At 42.0% G+C, this 24563-nt stretch overlaps 3 protein-coding genes across 4 annotated transcripts in view; 2 read left to right on the top strand and 1 right to left on the bottom strand.

Moving 5' to 3' along the window:
* LOC115822404 (pleckstrin homology domain-containing family G member 1) overlaps window positions 1-9028 on the top strand; it is a 29339-nt gene extending 20311 nt beyond the window's left edge. The window contains exons 6-19 of the mRNA XM_030786240.1: window positions 674-824; window positions 1468-1599; window positions 2173-2355; window positions 2446-2541; window positions 3380-3466; window positions 3956-3989; window positions 4099-4194; window positions 4391-4429; window positions 4560-4582; window positions 4689-4874; window positions 5328-5447; window positions 5927-7748; window positions 7951-8786; window positions 8838-9028. Of these exons, the coding sequence (XP_030642100.1) occupies window positions 674-824; window positions 1468-1599; window positions 2173-2355; window positions 2446-2541; window positions 3380-3466; window positions 3956-3989; window positions 4099-4194; window positions 4391-4429; window positions 4560-4582; window positions 4689-4874; window positions 5328-5447; window positions 5927-7748; window positions 7951-8786; window positions 8838-9005 (3973 nt within the window). The 3' untranslated portion in view covers window positions 9006-9028. The remainder of the gene's footprint in view (window positions 1-673; window positions 825-1467; window positions 1600-2172; window positions 2356-2445; window positions 2542-3379; window positions 3467-3955; window positions 3990-4098; window positions 4195-4390; window positions 4430-4559; window positions 4583-4688; window positions 4875-5327; window positions 5448-5926; window positions 7749-7950; window positions 8787-8837) is intronic.
* Window positions 9029-13404: 4376 nt separating this feature from the next.
* On the top strand, window positions 13405-18544 carry tcp1 (t-complex 1). Of its 2 annotated transcripts, XM_030786127.1 has the most exons (12): window positions 13405-13497; window positions 14095-14180; window positions 14291-14419; window positions 14902-14999; window positions 15436-15546; window positions 15673-15854; window positions 16305-16431; window positions 16680-16855; window positions 17115-17238; window positions 17464-17656; window positions 17775-17938; window positions 18125-18544. In XM_030786127.1, the coding sequence occupies exons 1-12, from the start codon at window positions 13425-13427 to the stop codon at window positions 18336-18338; spliced, it is 1677 nt and encodes a 558-aa protein (XP_030641987.1). In that variant the 5' UTR covers window positions 13405-13424; the 3' UTR covers window positions 18339-18544. The 2 variants fall into 2 exon arrangements, with proteins under 2 accessions (XP_030641987.1, XP_030641988.1); XM_030786128.1 differs by lacking the exon at window positions 18125-18544 and having other exon boundaries at window positions 17774-17867.
* Window positions 18545-19675: 1131 nt separating this feature from the next.
* On the bottom strand, window positions 19676-23340 carry LOC115823311 (inactive serine protease 35). The gene is made up of 2 exons (XM_030787358.1): window positions 23333-23340; window positions 19676-20978 (listed from the first exon to the last, which is right to left on the bottom strand). The coding sequence occupies exons 1-2, from the start codon at window positions 23338-23340 to the stop codon at window positions 19676-19678; spliced, it is 1311 nt and encodes a 436-aa protein (XP_030643218.1).
* Between the last annotated feature and the right edge of the window lie 1223 nt (window positions 23341-24563).

The raw sequence follows: 24563 nt of genomic DNA, 5'->3' as shown, positions 1-24563 counted from the left end.
GAGCTGTTGATTTGATGTGAGGTGGGTGGAAAAGTCTATCTCAAGTCTAAGTCTCTCTCTTGGTGTGTGTGTGTGTGTGTGTGTGTGTGTGTGTGTGTGTTTATGAATGAATTCTTGTCTGGTCCACTGAGATCCTCACCCCACACCCTCACACAGCTGGTGACCCTAACCAAGGTCACACGGCACGCTCCCCCTCACACACACACACGCACACACACATACATGCACACACAGACATACACACACAGTCGTACAGTGCTGCTGTTGAGGATTCTGGCTGCATCTGAGCGACACTGTGAACCCTGGTCAAATTTCCTACGGAGACAATGTGAGGCCTGTGTGAAGGGCCCTGGAATGTGCGTGCGCGCACACACACACACAGACTCTCTCTCTCTCTCTCTCTCTCTCTCTCTCTATCTCTCTCTCTCTCTCTCCACTCTTCTGTTTCCCAGTGGATCACTGAGGCATTTCCAGTTACAGCAGCAGATCCAATAACCAGTAAAACTCCCTGATTTACCAGCAGGCCCTGACCCTGCTCCATCAACCTTAGCCACACTTTGTGTGTGTGTGTGTTTGTGCGCGTTTGAGTGTGCGTGTGTGTGTGTGAGCATGATGGAGAGTGAGCCAAAACCTGTCTCTTATTCCTGGCTGTTTGTCTCTGTGCGGTCTGTAGGTCTGTGGCTGTGTTAACAGAGTGTATGAAGAATAAGGCGGTGGCTAAGTTTCTGCGTGAGCGTCAGGAGTCTCTGAAACACTCCCTGCCCCTCGGCTCGTACCTGCTCAAGCCCGTCCAGAGAATCCTCAAGTACCATCTACTGCTCCATGTGAGTCAGCGCTGCACCTTCTATACCTTTACAATACATCTAACTTTACAGTTCAATTACCATAAAACTGTATATACCTTTACAGTACATCTAACCTTACAGTTCAGTTACCATAAAACTTTATATACGTTTATAGTACATCTAACTTTACAGTCCAATTACCATAAGACTATATATACCTTTATAGTATATCTACCTTTACGGTTCAATTAGCATAAAACTATATATACCTTTACAGTACATCCACCTTTACAGTTCAATGACCATAAAACTATATATACCTTTACAGTACATCTACCTTTACAGTTCAGTTACAATAAAACTATATACACCTTTACAGTATATCCAACTTTACCATTCAGTTAACATAAAATTACATATACCTTTACAATACAGTACAGTTAACATAGCATTGCATGTATAGTTTTTAAACGCACTATACTGCACATGCCTTAACAGTGCAATTACTACAGCATCATTTACACTTGCAATTATTGCTATATATACCCTAACAGTACTGTTAACACTGTCTGCATGTTAATCACAATTGTATTTGCTTTACAATACATTGCACAATAAGTGTAGCTACTTACACACATGCACGCCCCCTGACTTCTTCTGTGTTTCTGTGTGTGTGGGGTAGGAGATAGCGACTCACCTGGAGAAAGACTCTGAGATGCATGGTGTGGTGAAAGAGGCCATAGATACCATGCAGAGAGTGGCCTGGCATATCAACGACATGAAGAGGAAACACGAGCATGCAGTACGACTGCAGGTACACACTTGCGCACACAAGCAAGCACACACACACGCACATCTGCATTGCTACAACTTTAACAGCTGTATCTGAAACACACACACACACACACACACACACACATTGAGATCAGTGCAGGAAACGAGCCCAGTGCTATTTGTTCAGCTCGAGCCATCTCTGTTCTGTTACACAACAAACCTCTCTCTATCTGTTCTGCCTGGCTAATGATGCCCCTTGCATAACATAAGAATGTTGCCTTTATCAGTTAGGTCACAGACACACACACACATATACACACACTTGCATACACTCACACTGTCAGGAGGAATCTGCCAGGTCAAGCAAATGATGGAATGCCTCTGAAGTTACGGTGTGCCCTAAGAAGGGCAACATTTCTCTGCGTTTTTTCTCTTCTTCTTCTCTCTCTCTCTCTGTCCTTCTCTATCTATCTATCTATGTATCTATGTATCTATCTATATATCTATCTATCTATCTATCTATCTATCTATCTATCTATCTATCTATCTATCTATCTATCTATCTATCTATCTATCCATCTATCTTTAACTTTCACTCTCTTCTCTTCCTCAGGAGATCCAGAGTTTGTTGACAAACTGGAAGGGGCCTGATTTGATTGGATATGGTGAGCTGGTGTTGGAAGGAACATTCCGGATCCAGCGAGCGAAGAATGAGAGAACACTGTTCCTCTTAGACAAAGTCCTGCTTATCACTAAGAAACGAGAGGAGACATACACGTATAAAGCCCATATACTGGTGAGGATACATGAATTCCAAGTTCTCTCCAGATTATCTTTATTAATGCCTGAACCAACCACAGCCCCTCCTCTCTTTCTCTCTCTCTAGTGTTGTAACTTGATGCTGGTAGAGGTCATTCCTAAGGAACCACTGAGTTTCAGCGTGTTTCACTACAAGAACCCCAAACTGCAACACACAGTACAGGTAAACCCACTGAGACATACACACACAAACACACTCACCCACTCTCTCTCTCTCTCTCTCTCTCTCTGTGTTCCACTCCTTCTCATACTCTCATGCTCTATTTGAAAACTTAAAATCAAAGTAGAAGCACCAAAACTATGTGCACACACTACAGAGAGGGTCACCCTAGATCACCCAGTCAAGTAAAAACACACACACACACAAACAAACCCAGTGGAATGTCCAGCTTCAGGGCAAGGTTTTGATGGATGGCCAATCGCCTTGAACTTTACTCCAGTAAAACCCCACCCAGCTCTCACTGCACTCTACCTATGTGCTTAAACATGCCCTGTCTGTTGGAGTGTGTGTGTGTGTGTGTGTTTGTGTGTGTACCACCCCAGGGCTTAGTGTTACATTTGACCTGTACGTTTGACCCACACCGACTGTGTGTTTATTCCTCTTAGACAGAGCAGTAAATTGTAATAAACTTGTTTTTTAAATAAAATTTTACATTTTAATAATGATAAAAACCCTGTTTTTAATGCAAAATTTTTGCAGTCATAAAACAAAACCCTTGTTCCTTGCAGGGTTAATTAATTTATACAGTCTATAGCTTTTCATTTATTGAAAATGGATATGAATACAAACAGAACAATGTTTCCTTTTTCAATAGCAACTATTTGCGTAGTTGGCTGATGCTGTAACATGAAATGAATGGTGATTTAATGTCATAAAAGGCCTAACATGTCTGTTTTCTTAAGCGATAAGATTCCTGACAGTTACACACACGTTTGCTAGTCTCCCTGTGATATACTGGCATCAAAAGACAGGTACTCTCTCTCTCCCTCCTGTCCACCAGGCCAAGTCCCAGCAAGAGAAACGGACATGGATTCTGCACCTGAAGCGTTTGATACTTGAAAATCATCCTGCCAAAATCCCAGCTAAGGTTAGTACATGCTCTCCGGTTCTGACATGATCTCAAAGTCATTAAAAAAAACCTAACCATCCTCAAGTCAACTGTACTATGGCTGTAATTTGGCCTTTTTCGTTAAGCTTGTGGACAGAAGTTTGTGATGTTGGATATAAGTGATTGTGAAATAGAGGTAGTTTGTGAAAATCATTGGTGGTAAATGTACGGCTTGACTGCCACCTTGTGGCAGGGAGCTAAACAGTGGGCAAGTCGTTGAATGAAAAAAAACCCTCAAGTGATCTAATGCAATGCCCACTAAAACTAACTTCTCTAAAGTAATCACAACTGTCTTAAACAAACATATTGTTGTCAAGAGCATGAGCTTCTAAACAAATGAAAACAATGCGGCTAAGTGACAAAATGCCCCTTAAAACATTATTTTGTGATTGCACATACAAAGTACAACCGTAAACATGAAACATGTTGAGTGAAGAGATATATGTAAAGTTTTCTCTCTCCATATAGGCAAAACAGGCAATTTTGGAAATGGATGCCATTCGTGAGTACATAATGAAAACATTTGACACATGGTACTATTAGAAATGTTGCAGTTTTAGTATTGTAAAACATATTTTAAAAGGACTTCATCTTTCCCTTTCTCTCCTTAGACCACCCAGGGTTTCACTATACTCCTGAGGGAGAGAAGAGAAGCTCGTCCCATACAAAGGAAGGCCCATCTCCCAGGAGAGTACGCAGGAAGACAGGTGAGGTTCACATAGATTTGGAACTTCCTGTAAAAAAAACAAAAAACAAAAAAAAAAACTTGGACAACCTGGACTTATCCAGTTATAATCTGCAAATGAAGAAAACCTACCTAATTATAACATGCAAAATAATAAAACAGTTCATATTTTAATCTATGCCTCACTCTTGGATTCTTTTTTCTCTTTCTTCCTGCAGAACCGTTATCCAAATTACTTAAAAATCCAAAGCATAGTGGTGAGTAATAGTTCAAACCTCTCAAACTCAGGAGAGAATTTTTGGACAGTAATCATGATCATGATTAATACTATGATAATGTCCACCAAAAGTTTAATATATTCTCTTTCTGCACCTTGGTTCTCTCCAGTGTCCAGTCCAGACACGCAAAAGGTAGGCAAACATAAATTCATAATGCAGATAAACACAAGCACACATACTCAAACCAGACTTTTGGAAATGTGTGGACTGGTCCCTAATATGTCTTCATTCCTCTCAGCGATCAAGTTTAGGGGCCACTCTCTTGTCCCCCATGGTCCACCTTGGCTCTATTGGCCGCTCCCGTAGCCTTGTCAACCAATCACAGGAGTCCCTGGACCCTAGTGACCATGGCGACCCCAGTGATGTAGAGGATTCAGAGGGACTTCATCAGCAAGATGCAGATGATGAGGATGACAGTGGTCTGGTGAGTCTATGACTCTGTATTCCTTTTTTGTCTTTTAAAGGTTATGAGTGTGTAATATCATTACATGAGCATCGATGGTAACAGAAACCATCCGAATAATCTCTGTATTTACAATCTGCACAAATGATGTGTTTAAAATGTGGCACTCTCAAAATGCAGGCATATTCTGCACTGATATATGCTGTTCAGATGTTTGCTAACAGACCCATGTTAGCAAATGGGTTGCAATCAAATTGTTTAGAAGGTCACTTTAAATTGAATGTATGTCTGTTTAGTGACATTTATGAATTTATAAACTGCGAAATTCTGATAGAAGTTGAATGAAACAAATTACAAGGCTGTGAAAGAACCGTGCCAAGAATAGGATCAATTATGTGTATTAGGCAGTATTTGTACTTCACCTATCAAAATCTTTGATAATTTAATATGTGTGTTTGTGTGATCTGCGGTCAGGGCTCAAGAGGTAAGCTTAGAGTTCCGGGAAAGTCCAGTAGGAAGAGGCTTAACCCACAGGTGTCTGTGGACAGTATTGACCAGTGGAGGAACCACAGTCTCAGCCATGCTGACCTGCAGGTAAGATCTACACAACACACAGGCTCACTCAAATTCACTTTCTTGCTTTTCTTAAGATGTTAAAAAATGTGCTACAGAATTGCTGTGAGCAGTACAGCAGTGCAATTGATGATTTATTGTCTGTTTATCTGTAACCATTGGGAAAATGGTGCCATGGGTTCAAACTGCAAGCATGACAGCTCACTGCTGATGTGTCTATAGTTTATCCCAAGTTTGCTCCAGAGATGTCTGACCCCTAGAAACAATAATTGGGCACAATTGCAGAGCACCAGCTAAATAAATGAAATGACAAATGTACACACTGTAGAGTTGTTGAGGCTAGCCGAACAGAGTACTGGTCTTCTGTTGTCCATTACCAATGGTGTTAAATCTACAATTACAATTTACAATTTAGCATTTAGCAGACGCTTTTATCCAAAGCGACTTACAATCAGTGCCTGCACTGATCTATTTGCCTGCACCTCTTTTTTTTCTTTCAGACGGCAAAAGAGTCTCTTCAGATGGACACGGCCCACGCCCCAATCCTACAGGTGACAAGTCCCTCAGAGTCACAGGCAGATGACCACATCATCCGCATTCTGGTACCAGGCAGTGAACATTCTGTCCCCAACATCTGGGCAGACCACAGAGTGCGAAATGCCATGTTTCCGACAAGGCAGCAGACTGTCCAAATTGATGACGAAGAGGACATCTACCAGATGTTTGTGCCATCTGAGAATGAACTCAACAGGCAAGAGCCAGACAGCGACCACGATTCGAGCCCTGGTCGTCCAGGACGACCATGTAGTTGGCACGTGGAACAGACTCAGACAGTGCAGTTAGACCTCCCAGCCAGTCAGAGCAGAGTATTGCGTAGAGCGAGCAGTGTGGGAGAGAAGCAAACTGATCAGCAAAACCCAGCCACTCGGGCAAACCATGATCCAGAAGAGAGTAGCCACCAAACTGAGTCCTCAAGCAATGACATCTCAGGCTCATCATCAGCTGAACAGCTGACAATTGACGACATTGAGAATGTTTATGACAACATCAGTTACGAGGAACTGCAGGCCATGGGTTTGATTCGGCGAGATCAAGAGGTCAGCCACAGATCCTCAGGAACTACAGAGGTCAAACATGGCCCAGATACGCCAGTTTTGGTTGTTCCTCCATCAGAGACTGAGAGCTCCTCAGAAAGTAATAGATCCTCTGGCCAGGAAGGTGCCCTGTTTGGAACTTGTGATTTGCAAATTGTAGAGGAAGAAGAGAATATCTATGATACCTTCTTTTTCCTGAAGCCTACACAGCCGACTAAAAAAATGGTCAGACAGAACAGCATGCATGTGCCTGAACCAGACCCCGAAGGTGATGAGAGCTTGGGCGGCTCCGCTTCTGAGGAGAGCTTGCGTATGAAAGAGGAAAGAAAGGATGAGCAGTCTCCACTGTATGCTAGCAATACATCAGGCATAGAGACAGACTACTCCTCTTCCTCCACGTCAGAGACAGTTTCACAGCACATCACAACTGACCACACTTCCCAACAGGTAGAGGAGATCTGGAATGACCTGGAGAATTACATCCGAAATAATGAGAAGAAACAGGACAGATTACCAGCTGCATTTCCAGTCAGTGGGCAAGACTCGTTTGGTGTACATGACTCCCCAAAGAAATCTCATGAGTCCCCTCGAAAAGCACGAGACTCTCCACGCAAAAAGATCAACTCTCCCCACAAAACACAAGATTCTCCGTGCAAACAGAAGGGTGTGCCCAAAGTGAGCAACCCCCCTGTGCTGACCTCATCTCCAACTCCTAATCCTCCTCCTCAGTCTCTCAGTATCCCTGTAATTAAGGTTGCTGAACCTGTGCAAGAGGACAAAGATCTTAATCTTTCTCCCACAGCAACTCCTTCCCAGCCTCTTCCGCCCACCCCAGTACCTCAGCCAGGTACAGTGAAGAGCATCAGGAACAAACTGGCCAGGCTAAGCAGTGGAAGCTTCCGGATGGATGATGAGGACCTTCCACCTCAAAGGGATGCAGAACTTCAGGCACTTCTCTCTGGGCTGGATGCACCTCTCTTGCCCTTGGCATCCTCCAGCCTGCTGCTGGGTGGGGAGGCTGGAGACCAAGTGCTAGAGCTTGGTGAGAAAGGTAAGAATAGAGTCTTCCTCATGGCAAGGCAGTACAGTCAAAAGATCAAGAAGGCCAACCAACTGCTGAAGATGAAGAGTATGGACCAAGAACCCACCTGTGCACGATTGAGAACAGCGAGGCAGAAAGACCTTGCTGCCATCTTGGAGGAAAAGAAACAAGGCGGGGCTGCCATCGGTAAGGCTTGCTACAGTTAGAAAGTACTCTTAAGACGATGTTCTTCTGTTGTCCCAAATTGGTACTCTCGGTAGAAGTGGCAACATGATGTTAAATTACTATCCAGTAATTTAAAATAACAATTTGGCAACAGTTGGTAATTTTTTTTTTTTTTTGCAGAATCTGATCTCTCTATCTCTGCTTCCTTCTCTCTCTTTAACAGGTGCACGAATTGCTGAGTACTCACACTTATATGAGCAGGTGATGTTTAAGGAGCCTCCTGTTACTGCAGAGATGCAAAAGACTTTTTCCAGCATGGCAGGTCCTCATGCTCACTCCTCACGGCCCCTCTCAGGCCTAACCTCTTCTCCCTCCTTGCCTGACAGAACGACCCTGGAGGAAGATTGGCTAAATTGCACCTATAGTAATGGAGAACTTGCTGACTTTGTGTCTTGGCCATCTGAAGGAGAAGGGCGTGCCTCAACCCCCCAGCGACGACTGAACCCAGCAAGCTCCGTTCCTGCCTTGAAAAACCTCCCTCCCCCTCCAATCACTCCACCCAGTCAGCGCTGGAGCACTTGCGTGACCCCGGCCAGCAAAGATGACTCTACACACATTTATAGTTCACTAGGGTGCAACAGTTCTTCCAATGTGCCACCCTACAGCCGTTGTCAGTCCTCATCCTCGTTGGCCCTGCAGCCTGAGAAGGAGAATAGTGTGGGTGTGAGTAACCGGGGGTGGGAAGGGCAAAGAGGTTCAGGGGTCCCTACACAGACAGGGCGTGGCCTTGGACCTCGGCAGCACAGTCTGCCTGAGCGACCCAACCAGTTGACTTCTGACCTCTCAGTGAACAGTGACCTCACACTGCGGGACTCGCAGCAGGTTGTGGTGTTGAATAAGAAGATGCCACTGAGTGCACACAGTGCCACACAGAACTATCTGGCTAACTTCAAAGACAATGGAGACAATGATGATGATTATGTGGAGATCCGCTCGGAGGATGAAAGTGAGCGGGAAGCTGTTGTCTCAACCCATGCCCGAAGTTTGCCATGCACACCGGTTAAGACCTGCCATGGAAGTGATATCTCAGTGCCACTGAAGGGTTGCCAGTCCTCCGTGAACCCAGTGACATCCTTTAATGCACTGTCAGATTGTGGCCATCTGAATGAGTACCAGTGGAAAGAGCCAGAGGGAAGCCAGCAGGGACTTGGACAACCTAACATTGTCCAGTCACTGAGAGAGAAATTCCAGTGTCTTAGTTCTAGCAGCTTTGCATGAGCACTCCAAATTACTAGATCTATGACTTACACACTATTCACAATTCATAGAGTCCAATAAATGTAAATGCTCACATACCACATTACATAGTAACTACCAAATGCAAGAGTCCCACAAATCATTGTCTACCACACAATAGACACACTGGTTTACTATGACCTACATTCAGCATGCTGCAGGGCACACCAAGGACAGCACAATACAAACATAAACGCAACACTCACGTCACCTTTAAAGACACTTTTGCCGCTTTTTATATTAGGATCAAGAAGTCTTCCGCTCGTCTCTCCCTGACTTGAACAGCATACTACTGTAAATACTTGATGTCTGCTGCCAAATTTAGAGAATATTTCAGACTAAAATGCAATTTTTCAGTCTACAACTCTCATATATAAAACATATTTGAAATCATGTATGTTACCTTGGAGGCTTGAAGGCAGACAGTTGATTTAGTGCATACCAGCCTTTTTGTTAACATAATAATGCTATCTATTTCACTGGACAGTGACCACATCCCAACACATTCACTATTTCTCTGGAACAAGAAGAATGCAGATATGCGAAACCAAATGCTGTCTTCCTTATTTTCATGTTAAATATAAAATAAGTTCTTCTCTGATAGCTTTGATACTGAAAATTGACTGAGTTGGAAAGTGAAACTTACCATAAAGGTTTGAAGAGACTCTTCTTGGTCTTACAGCACTAGCTGTTATACTCATATGGATACTTACGCATAGGTGCTTTTCTCCTTGACATCCTAGACCAGACAACCTACTAAACATTTTAAGTCGACACAACATCCATGTAACACCATTTGGCAAATGATTTTTAATTTGAATAAATGTTCATAAGACATGGGGCAGACCTTATAATAACTTAATTTTTTTAAGTGAATTTAATGTATGTGTCTGACTACGTAAGCATTTACACATTCAGACCAACCATTCATAGGATAATAATTTAGTATTTGTTTTAAATGGAGCACAATATTGGCATTAGTTGATTTGATATCTACGCAGCTACTTCAATGTAGGGATGTTAGGTCAGTATTAGCCAGTGAACACTCATGTGATGGGCTGATTGGTGATCTTTGCATGCCATTCAAAGCCTGAGCATTCCCTATGCATTTTACAAGTCTGTACGTTAGGTACAAATATATTTATATTAGCAATAGATGTATTTTAAATAGAGTGAGAAGGAAGCTCAGCCATTCTCTAATTGCAAGTGAACAAACTATGTTTCTTCAAAAAGCAGTGAGTAACCATGCTTTTAACAGTACATTAGTATGGTAGCAACATCTCAACAGACTCTCAATAAGAATCAGTCATAGATCTATGTTTATCTTCGATGTGATTCTGACATATTGTAGCATTTGTAATATCACAAACATAGTATGGTTGGTAAAAAAAATAATTACAGTCACCTTTATTTCTTAAAAAAATGAAATCATCTTTTAATTGTAGGTTTTATCCTTAGTAAGGGACCATGTCTGAGAATTTTCCAGCTGAAGCTGACTGAAAGGAAAACTTTAGCTGGATGTATATTTGAGGTCAGTGTCTTGCAGTATCTGGTCAGTGTTCTGTTCTCAGCTTTGTTTTGCATTTGTTTACTCTACAGGAAGCCCCACCCTCACACCCATGTTTTTCACCACTGATAAAACAACTGTTCACAGTTCAGTTATCTTCTTCAAAGTGCTCACTTTTTGTCACCATTAAAAAAATGCTAAAAGTCAAAAATTATTTTAAAAAAGCACAAAAATTCATATTTTGATCATACACATTGTTTCAAAAAATGCTTTCACTTATTTATTTGGTTTTTGTCATTTACCCCTACTTAGACATCCTAATGAAAGATGAACTCTCCACTTTGTGAATGATAGAGTAAAACACTATTTATTTAAACTTTTGGCATCACCCACAAAACTGGGATGTTTTAAGAAATTTGATCCAAATACTTACTGTGAATTTTTAAAAAACTTGTTTTCCTCAAGCACTGTTCATAAATGTTACCTTATCAAGATAATGAATAAAAAAATTAAGATACCATGGCCTACTGTTCATATTAGTGTAAATATATATAGCACAACAGTTTTAGTGTGTCAATGAAGTATGTTTATATTTTGGGTTTGTTTTTTTTTGCATAATTTTTCCATTTGTACATGTTGATTTCTGTTTCACTGGTGGGGACTATTATCATTCATTGAGATTGTCTCTTTTTTGCACTTTCCTTTTTTATCATTTGATTTGTAAACACTTTGTAAAGATGTACATTTTAGGAATGCCATAAATATATGCTATAGATTTGCTCTACAAATGATTGAAAAGGTTAAATGAAATGTACTGTAATTTTTTTTAACTGCCTAGATGCCATTGCTCTAGAAAACAAATGTATTGGAGCTGAAAAATAAATGCTCAATTTAAAAAAATATATATTTTGTGTGCTTATTTGTTTATTGATTTGTTTGTTGATTCATTCATTTTCAATTAACATCAATCAAATCAGCCAAAGTTGTTAAAAAACAAAACAAAACCACAGATATTCTTCTCCCTATTACTATTATTATTGGGGGCCAAGCAGCGAAGCTGCATAGGCGCCCATTGTGTTTCTACCTTTTCTCCATCATCTTTTTCTTTTTCTTCCTCTGGCTAAGCTGTCACTGGCAGCCCCTTGAACCGTATGGTAAAAAGTTGTGAAATTTGGCACACTGATTGGGGACAGTCCCCCGATTCTCCTCGCCAAGTTTCATGTCTGCAGCTTGAGCACTCTACCGCCACCGATGGGTCAAATCTGAAGTACATTTATGCACATACCTTTTGAACTGTATGTCCGATCTTCAAAAATGAGGTACCACTGGATTCCTTGGGTCAAGGCAAGTTCAACGCACTTATGAGGTCATTATCTGCCATATTGGATTGTTTGCCATATTGGATTTTATCAAAATGTGCTTTTTCGCTACTCCTCAGACAAACTTTGTCATCTTTGGTCGAAAATCATGATTGTTATTTCAATTCATGCCTTTTTTGATCCTGAGGTCTGCACAGCAATTCAACAATTACTTCAGCATGCTTGCAGCTATATTTACTATTATTATTATTAGTAGTAGTAGTAGTAGTAATAGTATTACTTCCTTAAATATTCCTTAATATTTCCTTACTACTTTTCCTTCGGGCCATTGTTGATCTTCTGGATCTTGGACTTCAAATCAGTCCTCTGGGAGTTCAGGATCTAGTGAAGGATGTATTCTCCTCCAAGCAATGTTGCTTTGACAAGGGCTGCTACCTCGTGTGTTCCTGCTAGGCCTTCTAGGTGTTTGTTCAGTTCCAGAGAACGGCTTCCCAGGGCTCCAGTGACTACTGGGATGACTTGAGACTTCACATTTCAGATCTTTTGCAGTTCATGGCGCAGGTCATAGTGTTTGCTGATTTTCTCCTGCACCTCAGTTGAGACAGTCCCCTCACCTGGATAATTCCTCATGCAGGATGATCATTGCCCCTTTGGTTTCATTATCATCATCATCATTATTATTATTATCAGAAATGTTTAAAATGTCAAGGAAAATGTATTAAACTTGCGAGTACCTTACAAGCTTAGTAAATCAGCTGAGGTGCTGCTGTAATCAATGTCAAATTTTTACCTAAAATTCTAACTAGTACAGATATTAGGTAATTACTATAAATGTAGATTACTTGTTCGGACCGGATGGTTACCATGACAGCTTGAGGATTTGCATATTGGTACAAGAGACGGCCATCTGTCCACTGTAACTAATTTCCGAAAGTTTGACATACTTTTGCAATTCCATTTTATCAGTTTGCTCTGCTCCACTTATGTTTATTTGCAGAGCTCTTAAGCTGGAAAAAACGTAAGGTTTTGTTCGAAAGCCAAATATTTAGCCTATTTCTTACATCGATTTTTCTGTTTTAGTTATACAGCTAATATAATCGATCAAGATATTTAAACGGTTTGGTAAATTATTGTAATGACACCTAATACAGAATCATTTTCGACACAAAATTCAGCTTGACACAAACTCAAAGCCTTGCAGCGCTATCATGCTCTGTCATCATGTTCCATCTCCTGTAGATGCCGCTCTACTTGACTTGACTAAAATAAGACGAAAACGTCAGTGGTGATTTTGGGAAGTGTAGTTTATAACAATTGATTGAAATTCATTTTAATCTTTGGTTGCACACATTGAGAGGTAAATGCGCAACAATACTCCTCGGCATGATAATGTAATGATTTTGACTTACTGTGATACTGACAACACAATAATATTGCCTAAATAATTAGTTTGACGTATTCATCTGGAACATTCCAGACAATGTGTTCATTCACCCACAAATCCTTGCGCCTAACCGGTTTACCCACAATGCTGTGCGCTGCTTCCTTTCTTCTCTTCGAAAGTAGTGGTCGAAGATGTCGGCATTTGAGGGCCCGTTAAACGTGCTCGGTCAGAGAACGACGGGAGACTCCGTCCGGACACAAAATGGTAATATAATCGTTAGTTTCACGTAACATAGCAGTGATCCAAGGGCCATGCTAAGGCACTAGTTTGTCGGGTAGTTAGCTAAGATAGCTGCGTTAGTTGTCTGGAGCATACCCGTTTGCACGTGCAGAGAGCTTAGCTTCGTTGACTGTGATGCGACGGAACCTAGCACGCCGACTACTTAAAGTGAATTCATTTCTGACTAAATGGGAGGCTCGCACCTTAGTTACCCCGTGATATGCCCTAACGCTATTCCCTTTATCTTGAGAGATAATCTATTCCTATTTTTCTGATCGTTAACCATTGCTTATTATAGCATCCAGTGATCAGTGGGTGGTGGCTGTAGTTCGCCAGTCGTCACTCCGTTACTCCGCAGACACTTTGTTAACTGCATATTGCTGTACTAATAGTGCCAAATCATCGCTGGAGGCACGTTCAGACTTGTGGTAGATTCTGTCATGTAAGCTATCAGCAGTAACGTCTAACCATAAACACAACGCTGAGTATAATTATAACGCTGCTTGTCGTTAGGCTTTGTCATCTCCCTCAGCCGTCAGCGCGTAATAACTCTCATTTCTCCCTGTTCTGTTTCATGTACAGTCATGGCCGCAGCATCCATCGCTAACATCGTCAAGAGCTCTCTTGGCCCGGTCGGGCTCGATAAGATGTTGGTTGATGATATTGGCGTAAGTGTTTTGTAGGTTATCTCCATTTTGAAGAACGTTTTCCGTTCGCATTGGCTGTGTTAACGATTGAGCCTTTTGAACACCTGTCCGTTTGCTGTGTGTGACCACAGGACGTGACCATCACTAATGACGGAGCCACCATCCTGAAGCTGCTGGAGGTGGAGCACCCTGCCGCTAAGGTCCTGTGTGAGCTGGCAGACCTTCAGGACAAAGAAGTTGGAGATGGCACTACCTCTGTGGTGAGTACATTACTCAGGAATAAAAGTCAGTGCATGCATATTGTTGTTAGGCAGAAGAAAATAGTGATGAAGTTATCAAAGTTATAAAGTGTTAATATGTCTGTGGCTTTCCCCCGGGGAAATTTGTCGTTCTACATGGATATACCTTTTATACAAATAAGTTATTTCTCATTCAACATTGTTCTCTTGCATACTGTAAATCTGTTTCAATTTAAGTACAAATTGAAATGGCTTATCTACTGCTGCTGCCCTGTCTGCATTTCCTGTTTTAGTACTGCCCATCTGCTCTCTCTCCAGATGTGTGGCTATGCTAACAGGATATAGAGACGGTCTGTCAAAGTCAGAGGGGGGCATTCGGCCACACTTCTGCCTCCTCTACAAGAACTGACAGTACACTGAAGCAGGCTAAATTGTGTTTGGGGGGTTTTTTGTCATTGTTTTGTATAGCTCCTTATATTCCCTTCCTTTATGTATGTCTCAAGGTGATCATTGCTGCAGAGTTGCTGAAGAGTGCAGACGAGCTGGTAAAACAGAAAATCCACCCTACTTCCATCATTAGTGGATACAGACTGGCCTGCAAGTAAGAGCTTAAAATTGCTGACATGTTCACCTAACCGTACTGGATTACTTGGGCGTAAAACTGGAATTTTTAATTTTCGGTTCAAATCAAACTGTAAGTCGTTTGCAGGTTACTGTATTCTTGTGTTTCTTCAGTGACACTTCCTGTCATTAACTCCCATTTAAATTTGCTGCCTTGCCTGCGAGGTGGTATGTGCAGTTATACGCGTGGGAAACATCAAGACTGGTTCTGAGTCGTGACTGGAAGAGCTATACAACATTAGAAACAGCTACACCAGTACTATTCAGACCAAACACGCTGTATAATTTTGTCAAATTAACAAAAAGAGCCTTTTGTTACAAAGCTTGCTGAACTACAGGACTGTTAAATCTGAGAGTGATCTCTGTCCCTGTCCATTACCAGTTCTGACCAGGCATTATCTCACTGTCGTTTGTAGGGAGGCTGTTCGATACATCAACGAGAACCTGACCATTAGCACAGATGACCTGGGCCGTGACTGTCTGGTCAACGCTGCTAAGACCTCCATGTCCTCCAAGATCATCGGAGTGTATCCTTCCTTCAGCTCACTCGCTCACCAGTTAGACTTAGGTTTGAGAGAGTGCCGTGAGTGTTTTGGGACTGTAAAAATGTTTGTTTGTTTTTTTTTAATTTATTGCCTTAACCTCGGTCCCAGTGATGCAGACTTCTTTGCCAATATGGTGGTGGACGCAGCGTTGGCTGTGAAGTTTGTGGATGGCAAGGGCGTGCCCCGTTACCCCATCAACTCAGTCAACGTGCTGAAAGCCCACGGGAAGAGTCAAAAAGAGAGCTTCCTTGTCAATGGATATGCCCTCAACTGCACCGTGGGCTCTCAAGGTACCAAAGCATGACCACAGAATTCTCACCAAGTATGAAAAGTGGTGTATGAATTCTCAAAGATACACTGCCCTGTGGTTGTGTTGGGGGCAATTCCCTTGATCTGTTGAATAGTGTGAGTGCTCTTGTGAACCTAGGTCCATTTTTTTGTTCATTGATGCAGTGGGTGTCTTGAGAAGGACAGAAAAGATCAGTTAATGCTCCTTGTCATTAACTCCCATTTAAATTTGCTGCCTTGCCTGTCAGTCGCTAGTGCAGTTATACGCGTGGGAGACATCAAGGCTGGTTCTGAGTCGTTACTGGAGGAGCAGCAACATTAAAAACAGCTACACCAGTACTACTCAGACCACACACACACTGTTTTTCTCTGCTCTGACCTTCACATACTGCTGCCTGTGAGAGATGTGTGAATATTTCTCTCTCTCTTTTTTTTTTTTTTTTCCTCCACAGGTATGGTGAAGCGTGTGGTCAATGCCAAGGTGGCCTGTCTGGACTTCAGTCTTCAGAAGACCAAGATGAAACTGGGAGTGCAGGTGGTCATCAGTGACCCAGAGAAACTTGACCAGATCAGGCAAAGGTATGTATCCCACACGCGCTTCATAGGTTTACAAAAAGACAATTTTTTCCCACTCATGCTTATAAAGGAAATTAGATGTCTTGTTTTTCTCGGTATGTTTTTGTGGATGTGCATAATGGTGCAATACATCACTTGACTGTTTCCTGAAAGAAATTAATTGAAGTCAGAATCCACTGCTTTTACCCAGTGTAGATGTGGTAGTAAAAAGATCATCTCAGAATTTCTCTCTGTTTTGCTCACACTCTCAGGGAGTCTGACATCACTAAGGAGCGAATTCAGAAGATTCTGGCTGCAGGAGCCAATGTGGTCCTGACCACTGGGGGCATTGATGACATGTGCCTGAAGTACTTTGTGGACAGTGGAGCCATGGCCGTCAGAAGGGTGCTCAAGAGGGACCTCAAGCGCATCGCCAAGGCAACTGGAGGTGAGCAGACACCCCCTTCTTGTTCATTTCTGTCCCATGGTGTCCTTTAACCAATCAAAAAATCTGTGTGCAGACAAGCAGTTCTCCTAAGGCTGTTTGTATTCCAGTGTGTTTTTAGATTACAAAATCAACATCATAGTCAAACAATTCTTGAAGGAGGACAAGTGAACTATTTATGTGTGCTTGAACAATCCACGGGCTGGGAGGGGGGGAAAGAAATTGCGCTCAAATTTCTCTTGTCCTTATTGCCCCTGAACAGCCACCATCTGCCCATCACTGTCTAATCTGGAGGGAGAGGAGACGTTTGAGGCGTCCATGCTGGGGCAGGCAGAGGAGGTGGTGCAGGAGCGAGTGTGTGATGATGAACTCATCCTTATCAAAAAGTAAGGGCATGAGTCTGCGGTTTTTACCAACAGCCAGGAATGTGTCTTGTCCCTATTTAAACAAATGCAAATCTAATGTCTGCACTAGCACAGTGAGGATGGAAGTAACGGATATCATGTATCCAGCTTCTCTTGTCTACTCGAAGCATTAAATACTAAACTTACCTTACTGGTGTTTAAATAACGCACTCATCTCTCTTCCTCTCCTCCACCCCTCTCTCGCAGTACCAAGGCCCGTACGTCGGCGTCTATAATCCTGCGTGGAGCGAACGACTTCATGTGTGACGAGATGGAACGCTCTCTGCATGACGCCCTGTGTGTGGTCAAGAGAGTGCTAGAGTCCAAGTCAGTGGTGCCAGGAGGGGGCGCTGTAGAAGCTGCACTGTCCATATATTTGGAGAACTATGCCACGAGCATGGTGAGGAAATAGTAACTATATAATAATAACTAAATAGCATCTTGGACGGTTTTAGTTCATCAGACTACCGTTGGAGCATCCCTTGGTTCATTTGTACCCTTATGATTGATTTTGGCAGGGCTCACGTGAGCAGCTGGCGATAGCTGAGTTTGCTCGCTCTCTGCTGGTAATCCCCAAAACGCTAGCTGTAAACGCAGCACAGGACTCCACTGACCTGGTGGCCAAACTACGGGCTTTCCACAATGAGGCCCAAGTCAACCCTGAACGCAAGAACCTGAAATGGTGAGCATCTTTCACTGGGAATACAGAAGTCTTATTAGATAAATTTGACTTTGAATTGAGTGCACTGATCTCATGTTGTTCATGTATCCCCTCTGTACTTCAAATTTTTGATTTTGTGTGGTCAAAGAATCTCATGCATAAATGGTGTGAATAAGATACTGAATGCTTGTTTTCTCCTGTGTGTAGGATTGGTCTTGATTTGGTGAATGGGAAACCTAGAGATAATAAACAGGCCGGAGTCTATGAGCCAACCATGGTTAAAACGAAAAGCCTGAAGTTTGCCACGGAAGCCGCCATCACCATCCTTCGTATCGATGACCTTATCAAGCTCTTCCCTGATCAGAAAGAGGGCGGACCCTCCTACCAGGACGCTGTCCAGTCGGGATCTCTGGAGGAGTAAAGTCACCTGTCAACTCTCCTGGATTTGTTAGTGTATTTATATAAAAACAACCCAGAGCTTGGCTGTCCTAGTGTAGATGCTGCACTTTGCTTGTGTTACGTTTCGTTTTTCTTTTGCTGCCATGGTGACATTGCCATGGGATCTGTAACAAACGACTGACTGTTTTTGGACACTTAAGGAGAATAAACCCAGATGGTTGTAATTAACGTCTGTTTTGTTTACTTCGAATTGTATGGTGTATTTTGTTGTCCACCCCACCTACCTCCTGTTATAACCTACACATAACGTAACCTATTCAAATAACAGAGAGGAGATAAAAAAAGAACTATTGGAAAGATTTATATGTGAGTTTTGTTGTGGCTTAATAAAACAAAACTTTGTCTTGGGACAAATGTTCCTTGTATCCAAAAGTAAAGGCACAGAAAATGCTTTCATTTTATTTAATTTGGAAAAAGTAGCACATGTAAGTTACTATTTAAACAGAACAATAAATACAAACAAAGCATAAGTCCTGATTATTTTATACTCCTGAAAATAAATGAACAAAATTTCCAGTCACTGGAAACTGGCTTTGGAGCACCACTAGACTGAATCCAGACCTATGCTGGTTTGTGAGGCAGAGGGGTTCTTTCAAAGTACACAAACACCTGTCTTCAAACTATGAGCGTTGGTTTCTCATAGGAGGAGAAAATGCCAACGCCAAATCAGGCACAATTTGGATTCTGTATGAATGTTAAACGACAATTAACAAAAGTAGCAAGCTAAATCATTTTGGAAAAGTGCACCACCTCGCTCTTTCCTTACCTGTGAACCAACATTTCAGTCTTTTTCAATGACAATAGTTAAGTCAATATTGTCCTGCTCAAAAACTCCCCCACTTGTTGAAATGCATAATTTCTCCCAACCATATGACTAATCATTCTTCTTCTCATGACATCAGGTCATGAAAAGTACACTCTTGGAAACCTTGGAAATTCATTATTCACAAACACCTGCAGACAGCTAAACCTACACATTTATTCATTCAGTTTAGCATGACACCATTTTTAAAAATTTAAAACAGAAATATAAAAATTAAAAAATTTAAAACACATCTCCTCTGCACCATAAACACTGCTCTACATATGGACACAGGACATTCTGAGGGCAGACCACTTCAGTGAGACTGCTCATACCCATCAAATCTTCATGAGATTCTGAGCAATAAAGTGAAAGTCAAGTGAAAAGCTTCTTCAGACTTTTTGGGAATTGTATTGGTGACTGAACGGGAAGTAAAAACTAAGAATTCACTAGATTAAAATGTCCGTGAGCTTTGACCTCACAGCTCCTGCGTGTTTTCAGACCTGCTGGCATTGCTTGGGGTCACCGTGGATCCAATGGCAGATCTGAGCATACTTGAGTGGCGTGATCCTCACGGCTACATTGTAGTCCTGCTGCCTTCCGTTCACCTCTACCGACTGGTGACCGGTGAACACTCCTATCACCTTCCGTTTCCACTTAGCCCGTTCTCCCTGCTTTCTGTTTGGATCCCGAAGCCGAACATACACCCCTGCCCCACTGGATCCCTTCTCGGCATCACAGTACTGGTATATCAGGTGGTTAGACTCCTCTGACACAGAGCAGAACCTATAGACAACTGTCCCTGACTGGTCATCATCAAAGCCTGAGAAGTGGATCCTTCCTGCAGGGATCTCCTTGATGGCAGGAACCACTCCAAGATCCATATATTTCATCTTATGGGGTCGTTTCAACTCTAAGAGGGCATAGTTGTAGTCCACGGCAATGTTCTGCCCTACAGCCTTGATCCATCCTTTGGGCACTTGTGTCAGTTTAACACGTGTCCAGCGGAAAGATGGCTGTTTCGTTTCTGTGCTTGTCATAGTAGGTTGTTTGGACTTTGCACTACGCCGAGGACGATTCTTTCTCCTCTTCCCTCTCCTCTTCTCTCTTTCCTTTCCCTTAACTCTCATACCATCCTTCTGTCGTCTCTTGCCTCCTCGACGGCCACCGCCTCTGCGTTTGGAGCGTAGTTTCAGGACCCCGACACGTAATCTCTTGCTCTCCTTCAGGTAGTCTTGACCATCATGGACGCAATGGGCTGCAGTCAGGACATGCCTGGGTGATACTAGGATCCCAGAGCAGCCAGTTGAGAGCTTCACTGAGGCTGCAAATGGATACTTAGTGGCAAAATGTTTGTCTGTGATCACAAAGCGACCATCCATGCCGTAAACTTGTCGTTTCCTACGTATAGTCTGATCGCTGATTGCGGAGGTTTGGGTGGATGTGTTTATTGGGTGTAGCCCTTGCAGTGAAACCTCGGTAAGCGTTCGTGTCCCATTCTCATAAACCGTCTCATAGGAAAGGAGTCTTTCGAGGTCTGCCGTCCCAGGTTCTGGAAAGCCCGATTGGCATTCAATCCCACACATCACACTTGCCTTGCTGGAGTCTTCACCTTGGAAATCTGGGTTATGCAGTGGTGCTGTATGTCTGTCCAGGACCAGGGGTACGTTTGTCTGTATCCAGTTATACTCTTCATTGCCATCACCAGAACCCCAGACAACCGGCAGAACCAGGCCCAACCCCATCACACACAGCAAGAGAGACCACAGGTCTGGACCCATCATACTGCTCCACCAGGATCTGAGACAACACAAAAAGAGGAGACAGCAGCATGAGACACAGTAACAGACATGGATGAGGTAGGTGTACAGCTCTACTGAGAGACAACACACAGCAGAAAGAGAAGCAATGATATGGTACATGGCACACAACAGGAAAACAAGGCAGCAAAACTGAGCCTACAGCAGAGGTATGGGCTAGCAGTGAGAGACAGCAGTACCAGAGCCTAGGACCAAGGTCCCACGGAATATTGTTTGAAATAAATAAGAAAAAAAAAACAATGCTGTGAAAAGAGCAAGACGGAAAGAAAAAATGAAAGTAACCAGGAGATGAATACACCATAACAAAATAATACTCCATAATATACCAGCAATTTTTTGAAAGGGACAACGGGCTGGGAATGCTAATGGACAGTATATTTTTTATGAAGTCCATTTTTACAGTATTTTACAATTGATAGATACAATCTACACACTTCCCGCACTCTCAAACATTGCTAAAAATAAAGGAAGTATAGATTGGGCAGCCTAAAACTGGTATCTGTAATAAATGGCACTCAGAATGATGGATTTGCACGTGCATTTAAAAGAATTCAACCATATCTATCACATCTTCTCTTCTTTTTTTCAAAACCAAATAATGAAACATTGAAGTAAAAAAGCAAAAAGTAAAAGTAAAGTAAAATCATAATATCAAAGCAGACCTCATCCATTTTCCATGCTGATATGGTGCAACTTATGTGTGTACACATTGTGGATGGGTCTCCTTACAGTTGTGTGCATAGATATGGCGGAAGGTGGCGCCAGAAGTTTGCGTTTGGATTGATCTTCACGGATACTTTACTCTTAATTGAGTCTTTAGTAACTTGAGGATCCTTTTTTGGTTACGGGTTCGTGGTGCGGTCATTCATCAAACTGATGTAACCTCGCTCTATACAACTATTTTAAACTATGTGGCCGTTATACTGTGCCATTATAAGCAATTTACACTGAGGATGCATTTAAATTGTCCAAAACATTTGTCTGTGATATGATCAAAAGAAAATCTATTAGAAGGCAAATGAAAAAAGGGAAAAAGTGGAACTATAGAGTATTAGATTATTACGGAAATAGAAACAAACACAACTCGCTCAACCATCACGTGAATATCTAATGACAATCACAAAATACCATTCGGAAATAAAAACCAATACTATTAGTTACATAGACTAGCGACACTTTCCATAAATATTTCCGCTAGCCAAAATGAACACGTTGCAAGAAAGTTCGTGCACAAATGATCTCAGTCTAGCCTTTTAGCAGCAGTGATTTAATATAATCAATAATTTGATCTGAAGCTCTGGAAAAAATATACATACCTGCAAGCATTCGTCAGAGACTTGGGTGCCAGATGCCGCGTTTGTACTGACTTCTAATTCGATTTCCTAATGGGAAATCTGTAATTTTATATTATGTTCCAAGCGGTGCGACACTCTCTTACTCCCCTCATTTCCCGTATATCAAAGAGACAGAAAAACACGCGGAGCAGACAGTAGTAAAGCAGGTCCACATCAACATCGGCTTAGTGATGGAAGTGACAAAAAGTTATTGATGCTGATTAAAATTAAACTTTATGCATAGGCTGCAAAGCGCTACCAAAGGGGAGGGACTTGGAAGATGTGAGTAACCACGTGAAGTGTGAATAACTGTGCACATCACTGGTTTGGCAAAGGGAGGCTCGTTTTAAAAAGGTTTGGCAAAGGGTGGCTCGTTTTAAAACTGATGGGAGAAAAAGTTCGTGTTTTGACCGGAAAGACCGTTGTTACTGAGGTAAATGCTTTCTTTTATCTGCAAAGTAAACTGTTCCTCACACATGCACAGACACCCTTGTGTTTACTCATACTTTAATTTCAGTTTGTGTGGTAATATTTACACGTAGTGTATGGCATGTATAATACTAGTAACTATTATTAAGTTAGCTTTGGAGTTGCAACCAAGTTTATAAATATGTCTCACATGTTTAATCATAATATTACTCCTCTCTCAGCAGAAAGGTCTTTTATCTCCAACTCCAACACACTGGCTAGCCAAAGCAGACCACCAACACTTACCTAAAGCTTACTCTCTAACTGAAATCCGCACTGCTGAAACTGGTCCAGTGTGTCTGCTGCCTGCAGTCTGCTATAATAAACATTCACACTTTCTGTCTTTGCCAGGTTTCACCGCTAACAGTAGACTTCAGAGAGCCACACACATGGACACACACACACACACACACACACACACACACACACACACACACACACACACACACACAATATGAACCAAGAGTTGTCTATACATACTCTCATATTCCCACTATCAAACAGTACACACACTACATACAGATATGCTCACCTCTTCATATTGCACTCACATACACACACATCTACATATGTATGCATTAACACAAGACACAGTTTCAGTGTACAGAAACAGCGCACAGTAAAATGGGTACAAATCCTTCTTTCTCTGCCAGACCACAAAAATGAAGTTCCACCTTAAAGCAAGAGAAGACAAATTTAAGATCAAATCAAAACAACCAATGAAACATGTCACCACAAAAGTAAGCACACATATAACACACATTGGCATGTGTACAGAGGCCACGTCTACTGCTGGTTTTAAACAGGTCTCAGTAGGAAACAATCGAGTTCCAACACTTCATCGTTTTGTTTGCAGTAATTGTTTTTGCCAGCATTTCTGTTAATACGAATTGTTTTGAATTAGCTGTTTTGAATTATTTATTATACATGCCAGTAGCTTGAGTGATATTTCAATTTTCAACTATGAATGAGAATATAGTATACTAAATAGTAGAGAGGTTTTTGCATGTGTGTGCATGCGTGTGTGTGTGCATGTGTGTGCGTGTGCACTCAGGGCAGGTTGATCAGTTATGTGATCATTTCCCATAGTGTCCTTGACTTTCTCTCTCCTCTGGGACCAGTTGGTTTAGGTGCTCCTATAAGGCAGTGTTCACTCTGATCTGGGCATCTCAGGTTAGGGCTTCATGGAACAGTTGACACAGGCCTACACAGAACCCGGATTCACAGGCACTGTCCTACAGCTCAGTCCAACCAGTCCCTGGCAAAACTCAACCCCGAAACTCAACACAGCACCAAGCACTTCCTGACAAAGCTCACATCTAACAACATCTCATAAATATCGGGTCTATGATTAAGGTACAAACCTAAGTGGTTTGAAACACACAAGGTGCTAAATTGCTAAATTACTAGAGCATTAAAGATCCGAATCCCTCAAAATAACAACATTTTTTTTGGTTGTTTATCCACAGAATTCCGCTTTCAGTAGTCACTTTGTGAATATCTTGAGTCCATATAATGAATTGAAGCTCATTAAACAGGGTAAGAGTGGGGATAAGCATACCCATAAACAAATACATTTTTACTAATGTTGTTTAACTCACTGTGTTGTAATAGGAGCAGGTGTGTACTTCAGTTAAAATTCAATATTTACATCATTCCAATCAAGTTTTAAGGATTAGTAATGGTCTGTCTTGGAAGTGTTATGCTTAGGACAATGAAAGTGAACGTGTATGTTTTTAAAAGATTTTAATCTCCAGAAAAGT

This window comes from Chanos chanos, chromosome 10 (assembly GCF_902362185.1).
Source record: "Chanos chanos chromosome 10, fChaCha1.1, whole genome shotgun sequence".
Lineage (NCBI taxonomy): Eukaryota > Metazoa > Chordata > Actinopteri > Gonorynchiformes > Chanidae > Chanos > Chanos chanos.
The sequence above is the reverse complement of the archived record's forward strand: the minus strand, read 5'-3'. Positions and strand labels throughout refer to the sequence as shown.

Excerpts from the sequence above, each read along its gene's own strand:
- tcp1 (XM_030786127.1), top strand. The coding sequence starts at position 13,425 with ATGTCGGCATTTGAGGGCCCGTTAAACGTGCTCGGTCAGAGAACGACG. Across the intron at positions 15,000-15,435 it reads GGATACAGACTGGCCTGCAA|GGAGGCTGTTCGATACATCA; the intron begins GTAAGAGCTTAA and ends TGTCGTTTGTAG. Across the intron at positions 15,547-15,672 it reads TCCTCCAAGATCATCGGAGT|TGATGCAGACTTCTTTGCCA; the intron begins GTATCCTTCCTT and ends CCTCGGTCCCAG.